Source organism: Coffea arabica, chromosome 7c (assembly GCF_036785885.1).
Source record: "Coffea arabica cultivar ET-39 chromosome 7c, Coffea Arabica ET-39 HiFi, whole genome shotgun sequence".
Taxonomy (NCBI): domain Eukaryota; kingdom Viridiplantae; phylum Streptophyta; class Magnoliopsida; order Gentianales; family Rubiaceae; genus Coffea; species Coffea arabica.
This window is the reverse complement of record NC_092322.1, coordinates 38,172,444-38,181,281: the sequence shown is the minus strand read 5'-3', so window position 1 is coordinate 38,181,281 and position 8,838 is coordinate 38,172,444. Positions and strand designations below refer to the sequence as shown.

At 32.7% G+C, this 8,838-nt stretch overlaps 1 protein-coding gene and 1 pseudogene across 1 annotated transcript; both read left to right on the top strand.

Annotated features, from left to right (window-relative positions):
• The first annotated feature begins 4,541 nt into the window (after nt 1–4,541).
• On the top strand, nt 4,542–6,023 carry LOC113698099 (probable glutathione S-transferase parC). Its single transcript, XM_027217783.2, has 2 exons — nt 4,542–5,082; nt 5,335–6,023. Exons 1-2 carry the CDS (start codon nt 4,765–4,767, stop codon nt 5,677–5,679), a joined length of 663 nt encoding a protein of 220 aa, XP_027073584.1. The 5' UTR covers nt 4,542–4,764; the 3' UTR covers nt 5,680–6,023.
• A 171-nt stretch (nt 6,024–6,194) lies between these two features.
• Nucleotides 6,195–7,420, top strand: LOC113698101 (probable glutathione S-transferase; annotated as a pseudogene).
• The last annotated feature ends 1,418 nt before the right edge of the window (nt 7,421–8,838 follow it).

Genomic DNA, 8,838 nt, shown 5'->3' with positions numbered 1-8,838 from the left:
CTGACTACTCTGACTCTGTATCGCTTACATCTGACCCATTTGATTCCTTATATTTTATAGGTCAGATTTCATCTTTTGTTGACTAGCAATTAATTGTTTCAACATTTCTTTCAAAGACGGGCCTGAATTTGGAGGAAGTGGTGGCTGTCGAGGTTGGTATTACTGTTGATATCCTTGCTGTCTATTCGGTGCAAAATTTGATTGTCTATTTCCCCCATAATTGAGGTTATGGTGATCTCTCCAACCCGGATTGTACATGTTAGGGTACGAATCATATGGCTTTCTTGGTGCGGGCATATGACCAGCTATGTTTACTTTCTTCACACTCTTTTCTTGAATCACATCTCTATAGAACGACCCATGGCAGTGCAAATTCCATACACCTTGGCTTGTGGTGTATTTTCTATAGCCAATTGTATAACAAAAGATGTTAAGTCGGATAACTGCTGTTGGATAGAGGATGTTTTTATCTCATTCACTTTGCGTATCGAGATATCCTTCCTTATACCGAACTATTATGAGTTCTCGGCCATTCCTTCAATTAACAACTACGCTTCTCGAGGAGTCTTGTTCGCCAACGCCCCTCCACTTGCAGCATCAATAATATTCTTGTCTTTGAAAAGTAGCCCATCGTAAAAGTACTGAATGAGCAACTGCACACTTATTTGATGTTGAGGGAATCTGATACATAACTTCTTAAATCTCTCTCAGTAATCATAGAGCGACTCTCCTGAATGTTGCTTGATACCGCATATTTCCTTCCTCAGACTTGCAGTTCGAGATACAGGAAAATACTTTTCCAGGAATTTTTTCTTCAGCTGCTCCCAAGTGGTGATACTACCTGGAGATAGTAGTACAACTAGTCTTTTGCTGAATCCTTAAGAGAGAAAGGGAATGTCCTCATTTTTATTTGTTCTTCCGTGATTTTCGAAGGTTTCATAATGTTGCAAACAACATCGAACTCTTGCAAGTGCTTATGAGGCTTCTTACTTGATAAATCATGAAAAGATGACAAAAGATGGATTAGACCAGATTTTAACTCAAACTGAGTGTTATCATTTAAATTCGGAAAAGTAATGCATAAGGGCTGCTGATTTAAATTAGGAGCAGCCAACACCCTTAGTGTTCGTGCATTAGCCATAGTGACTTCTTCTTGATCCGAGTCACTCGAAGTATCACCAAACGAATTTGTTGCTTCAACTTCTGGATCAAGTCTTTGAGATGCAGCACTAGATTGCTCTTCTCTGAGCTGTCTGGTCTCTTTTCATGTTCGGCGTGCAGTTTTCTTTATTTCAGGATCGAAAATTAATTCACCTGTACGAGAAGAACAAAGCATAAACTAGAAAAGTACCAGAAAATTAAAACGAAAATGAACTTAAAAAAAAACAAATTTAACTAACACCAGTCCCGGCAACGGCGCCAAAAATTGACAGGTTGTCGAGCCTGTGCAATAATAAATGTCTGCTCAAACAAAATATAATTTCTATAGATAGTGATAAGTAGGGTTGAATTCATAGGGATTGGGGATATTTGCCTCTTTTGAAGTTCAAACAAACAATGGGGGGGTTTTTTTTTTTTTTTATAGAAATTAACAATAAGTTATGCTAATCGAATATTGCAATTAAATAAAAATTAGATGGCAAATTGCAAAAACTCAAATAGTTTTTGACAAACTCTAGTCAAGAAGCAATTTCGGAAATGGTTCTCCTAATTGATCATCGATGCAAGAATAATTCATATATAAACTGATAAAAAAGTTATAATTGTCAAACAAGTGATGACAATCAATTTCTCCTTAATTATCGATAGTTAAGGTAAGACCGTTAGTTATTGTCCTAATTGCAAAATAACCCTAGGTACGACTGTAAAATTCAATTTCACAATTGCTTTAAGATTTAGAAAAATCCTGTTCTACATAAACAACACGCTACGAGGGTTGTTTACAAATTAGCCCGTATATTTTCCTAATATAATCCCGATTATATCAGTTACCACTAATTTAGAATAATTAAACAATTACAGATTTAATTACTCTAATTGGTTTTAGGTTATTGAATTAATCTAACATCTGGACCCATAATACTTGAATAATACAATAACAATAAAAAAATAAAATAGGAAATATACGAATACTAGAAAATAATAGGAAAAAGTAAAATCAGTTAGATCTCACAATTTAACCTGAACCAAATCCTCCGTTGTTCCTTGACTAGAAATAAAAGTTTAGTTCATCTCTGTCGAGGGGATCCTATGCAAAATTGCCGAAGTAAATGGTGAAGGCATTTTTCCTCCAATTGAATATAATGAAAAAAATGATGGAATAGTCCCCCAAAAACAATGAATAGTCAACCCCCCAGAAGAACTAGCCGACAAAGTACGAAAACAAAAGAAAGAAAAATCAAAGCTGTCGGACCGCCTCTTCCTACATAATTTTCCTTCCTATCCGGCTACTAAGGGGAATAAAAGGGAAGACTCCTAGTCTCTGTTAACCTCCCTCCTCTTTTGAAAACTACCAAAAGAAGAAAAAGGAGAGTCCCCCAAAATTGCTCCTCGTCTAGCGCAGTTGATCACTGGATAAGGAATACCATCTCCGTTTGGACTCTTGTTTCCTTTTACTACTCCAACTCTTCATGCTGGCTATCGTCAAAATTAATTTGACTAACCCGAAGGTGTACAACTTGACAAATTTGCACTTTTTTATGATATTTTGTTCCAACTCTCTGCAATAAGCACAAATGCCAAAAATGAATAAAATCTGCTAATTAATGCACATTCAATAAGGTAATAGGAGGAAATTAATTATAAAATAGATAACAAAATTGTGACCTATCATACCCTTATTTAGAAACTAAAGTGGTTGAAATGACTAAAATATATATACATAATATGCATGACATTTTAATCCTATACGATTTATGTTTTACCATACATCTCTCTTATAGTTTAGTGTTTTACCATATAATCCCCTTATAATTTTTAAAATATATACATAACTCAACCTTTTGATACATTAACATAATTTTGACCTTTACAATCGAGTTACTTTTGTCCCTATAGAAGGGATAGAGCTAGAGGTAAATGATGGCTTTTGAGCATATATAGAATTAATTTTTTACGTGCTAACAGTGTAAATTTAAATTTAAATTTATATAATGTGATATGATGTAAATTTGTTGATGTAAAAACAATTATATACTGGCGGTATATAAAAAAATTAATTCTAGTACCCATTGTCCGGACCAATTTAGACATAAGATGTGGTGGGGTACTCTTTTCTTGTTTTCGTGGTTTAGTTGAATTGTCTATGTTCATATTAGTTGAATTGTCTATGTTCATATTTTTTCTTATTCAACTTAAATAATGTGCAAACCAGGAACAGAAAAAGGAGCGAGAGAGAGGGAAAGACAAAAGCTTGAATGTGATTACTTAAGGAGTGGCGTCAAATTCCTTAAGACTCTGCGTAAGCACTTAGCTAAAAACTTGGGAACCTAATAATTAGGGACCAGCCGCAGCAGCTACTAAGCAGACAATCAAGAAAAAGAGACCATAACCTTTTCCGTGGACGCAAGTTTTTGTTCCTTAATTTCTTAGTTTGTGTTTTAATATTTAGCAGTTTAATTTCCACCAGGCCGCTGATTTGGTTTGAAATAACTGGTAATGGGAATAATTTTACTTAAAATTACCAGAATCTTCTGATTCGTTAATGGAGAAGATAATGGCGGAATTGTGACTACAAAAATTGTCGCGTAATTTTGTGTGATTAGGAACAAGAAAGCAAGACAAGCATCCTAGAACAAGTTCTAGACAACGAATATTCTAGCACAAATAAATAATATTTATTTGTTGAGTTCTAGAATCCTCTACCACCTTTGATTTGGTTGGGGACGGCAGTCAAATGGCATTGTATTTATCTCGAAATATTTATTCAAATTTAGAGAAATTTAAAAATAACAAGCCAAAAAGGTTTTAATATTTTGTCGTAGAGACAATGTTGCAACTTTTCTTTTTCTTTGGTCATACATCGACTATGGGGGAAAAGGGGTACAGGAGCAATCGAATTCTAGAAATCGAGGAAAGCTGAATAACCATTAGATCACACGAATGCGATAAGTACTTACTGGATTTAAAAGTAGCAATTGGTGGGAGGCCACAAAATTGTGAGTAAACAGCAATTAGGCACATATTATTCATCTCGTGGACTTTCTATCAATTTCTAGCGAGTAACTGGAAAAGGAAAGTTAATTTTGTATTCAAAATATTATAAATAAATTAAGTTACATGCTAAAAATTTGAGCATATATCAAACCAAAAACGTGCTAGTATAGGTTGTAAATTCCTAAAGTGGCTTTCAAGAATCTTAAAAAAAAAATTAAAGAGTCAAAAAAGATCTAATTAATAACACATGAAAAAGAGACCCTTCATTTTCTCAAGATTTAAAAATTCTGGTTCTAATCTTCCTTCCCTTACCTTTGAATCCTATCCCTACTGCTTGAAAAAAAAAAAACCTGCATTTTGACTTGTGGCCTAAATTGCTGAAGGGCAGAGGACCCAAGTGTCCTGGTACAATCTACCACTTACCAACCATTATTCCTTCATGCTGCCATCACCAGCCTCTCATTCACTATAAAATGCAAGACCCCGGTTCTTATACCTGCTAGTTGCTAACAAACTGCTACTATTGCCCATAATTCAGCTTTCTTTTCATCACCTCTAGCGAAAAAATCCTTTCTTTTTTTTTGCTTTGCTCGAATATCATCTGAAAATATGGCCGGTGACAAGGTGGTTGTGTTGGGTACATATGGGAGCATGTTTAGCATGAGAGTCCAAGTTGCTCTGGCCGAAAAAGGCATCGAGTATGAAAACAAAGAAGAAGACTTGGCTAACAAGAGCCCACTTCTTCTTGAGGTGAACCCTGTTCACAAGAAAATCCCAGTTCTGATTCATAATGGAAAGCCTGTTTGCGAGTCCCTTATCATTGTTCAGTACATAGATGAAGTGTGGCATGACAAGAATCCCTTGCTGCCATCTGATCCTTACCAGAGAGCTCAAGCTAGGTTCTGGGCTGACTTCGTTGACAAAAAGGTAACATTTTTTTCTTATGGAAACTCTAATTTTGTCAACTGCTGTTCAATCAGTTATTCGGGCAAGCATTTCTACTGTCTTTACCAAGATCGTCTAGTCGTGGAACTAAGCATTTCTTAACCTATTTTCACTAGATTATTTTAGGCAAACAACATAAGCAAGCAGGACAAGTTAGATATGGGATAAAAATATTATGTTAAGGAGGGATTTTTCTGTTCAATTTTTTTCTGAGAAAATTAAGGTGAAATGCAGGTTTATGATTGTGGAAGGAGGATCTGGGCCACAAAGGGAGAAGAAAAGGAGGCAGCCAAGAAGGAATTCATAGGGATTATGAAAACATTGGAAGGAGAACTTGGAAATAAGCCTTACTTTGGAGGGGAAGACTTTGGATATGTGGATGTGGCTTTGATTCCTTTCTACTGTTGGTTCCATGCCTATGAGAACTTTGGGAATTTCAAGACAGAAACGGAGTGTCCAAAGCTGGTGGAATGGGCCAAAAGATGCATGCAGAGGGAGAGCGTTTCCAAGTCCCTTGCTGATCCTCACAAGATTTACGAATTTGTTGTGTCCTTGAAGAAGAAGCTTGGGATCGAATAAAGTCTCTTTCAACTTTTTGCCTACATGGAGGATCGAATAAAGTCTACGCATGAATATGTATTTGGGATTGCTTTGCTTTTTTTGGGCTTCGTAGATCTGTCTTAGAATCCTTTAGTTTTGTTTGCTTGGCTTGGGAGAATAAAAGAGATTTAGCATCGTCTTCCTGATATCCTGGACTGGTAGTAAATGATGTTTACTACTACTACTAGGATTTCATGGATAGGCTGTTTATATGTATAATTTCTTCCACAAATTTATAGGACAATTGTCTCTGTCTTTAGTTAAGCAGAGTGTTCGTACAATGTCCAAATGATGTTAATGTGATACTACTTTCTTTTCCCATATATTGCATATCATCTCCTTAGATAATTTTTTTTTTTCAACTCTCTCCCTTCCTTTTATTCCTTAGTTATTGACTTGTGCAATATGTGCACTTCATTTGCAAAAAAAATGTTCTGTAAATCTCTAGACCAACTCATAAAAATAGCTCACTGACTTGGGGCGTGGAGCTCGAAGGTTCCAGGAATGATCCGGTACCATTTCATGGTACTCGTTCAACTTAAATAATAAAATCCATGACGACTAAATGTACTACTATTAAAAAAAAAACAGGAATCTGTACACACTTCTTTTGTGGTCAACCATCAATTTTCTTTAAAAAAAACTAGCAAACGAGAGAGAACTCCTCCTCCTGCTTCATACCATCCTCTGAGAAAATGGCTGGTGAAGAGGTGATTTTGTTGAGTGTCTATCCGAGCATGTTCAGTATGAGGGTCAGAATAGCACTAGCCGAGAAGGGTGTCAAGTATGAACTCAAGGAAGAGGACTTGACGAACAAGAGCCTGCTTCTTCTTGAGATGAATCCTATTCACAAGAAAGTTCCAGTTTTGATTCATAATGGAAAGCCAATACTTGAGTCCCTTATAATTGTCCAGTACATAGATGAGGTATGGCATGACAAGAATCCAATGGAACCATCTGATCCTTATGAGAGGGCTCAAGCAAGGTTCGGGGCTGACTTTATTGACAAGAAGGTACCCTGCAAGATTTCTGTGTGAATTTTATATTTTTCTTTTTTTTTTTCCGGAGAAAGTCTTCTTTTTGGAGTTAGATTCTGCATGAATTAAAAGAAAATTTTTTTGACTAACTAATGTTAGGTGTGAAATGGAATATAACTAAAAGTTACATTATGCAAGAAGAAACAAATTTGACTAACTAATGGAGAAAATGCAGGTTTTTGATCCAGCAAGAGGGATCTGGGCAATAAAAGGTGAAGAGCAGGAGGCAGCCAAGAAGGAATTCATAGAGATTCTGAAAATATTGGAAGGAGAACTTGGGGGAAAACCGAGCTGAAACTTCTGGGCTCGTGGATGTGGCTCTTATTCCTCTATACAGTTGGTTTTATGCCTTTGAGACCTGTGGAAACTTCAAGATTGAGAGCCAATGTCCAAAGCTTGTGGCTTGGGCCAAATTTTGTATGCAGAGGGAGAGTGTGTCCCAGTCTCTTTCTGATCCTCACACTGTTTATGATACTGTCCTTTTTCTGAAGAAGATGTTTGGGATCGAATAGATTACCACACACTGTTCCATTTTCTTCCTGTAGATTATTCACGAAAATTATTTGGGAGACCAAAGATGTTCTGGTTTTGTAGTCGAGATGCACTTGTACTGAACTTTCAATTCGGCTTTCTTGTGGCCTTTCATTTATCTTCTATATAATTCACAACTCGGTCCAAGGTAATGTTCAGAATTCAAAATTAACTTTGTGGATTTTATTTTAGGCTCTTTTGTTTTTTTGGTGGGAAGGGGAAGGGGCTGGAATAGCAGGGAGAAGGAGGGATTCAAGCATAGTTTCTTGGACTCGATCGGTTTGTCAGCTGTTTGAAGAGTTTAAGGAAGATAATTGAAATGCATCACCCATATCTTGAACAAGTATTAGGGGGCGTTTGGTAAAAGGGTATCGGAATGAAGGAATGGAATAAACTCCATAATTGGCGTTTGGTTCACTGGTATGGGAATTGAAATTTTGGAATGATTTCTAAAAATTTGGCATCCCTCCATTCCTTAGTAAAATGGTGGGTTTTGTCCAAAACCCAAGCGTGATTCCAAAATCTTATAATTACATAATATTTAGTACAAGTAATATTTATATATATTATATATTTATATTTATATTTATATTATATTATAATATATACATATATATATATATAATATTATAATTATAAAATTTTATTATAATTATATATTTTATTATAATATTAGTATATTATATAAACATATATTATAATTATTTAGTTAAATATAATTATATTTATATAATATATATTATAAATTTCTTAATATTATATAATAATATATTTATAATATATATGTATATTTATAAATGTATATTATATGTGCATATAATTATAATAAATACATGTATATAATATTAATAAATTATATAATTATATAATTATATTTATTATTTTAAATATAATAATATATAATAATAACTATATCTAATTAATATGCATTATATTTATATAAAATATTAGTACAATTATTATTTATATATTATATAATTATAATTATATATTTATAGTATAACATTCATATAATTATAATTAATTATATAAATAATATTTAATTTAATTAGTTACAAAATTATAATAATGATATTATTATATTATATATTATAATTATACTTATATAATATATATTATAAATTTATTAATATTATATAATAATATATTTATAATATATATGTATATTTATAAATGTATATTATAGTGCATATAATTATAATATATACATGTATGTAATATTAATAAGTTATACAATTATAATTATAATTATTATTTTAAATATAATAATATATAATAATAACTCTATTTAATATGTAATATGTATTATATTTATATAATTAATATTTGTATATATTATATAATTATAATTATATATTTATATTATAACATTTGTATATTTATATTTAATTATATATATAATATTTAATTTAATTAGTTACAAACTTATAATAATAATATTATTAGTTATATGTATTATATAATGTATATTAATTTATGTAATATAATTAATATTATCAATTATACATATTTACTAATAGAAATTATTAATCAGTTAGACTAAATTTACTAATATATTTATACTGATATA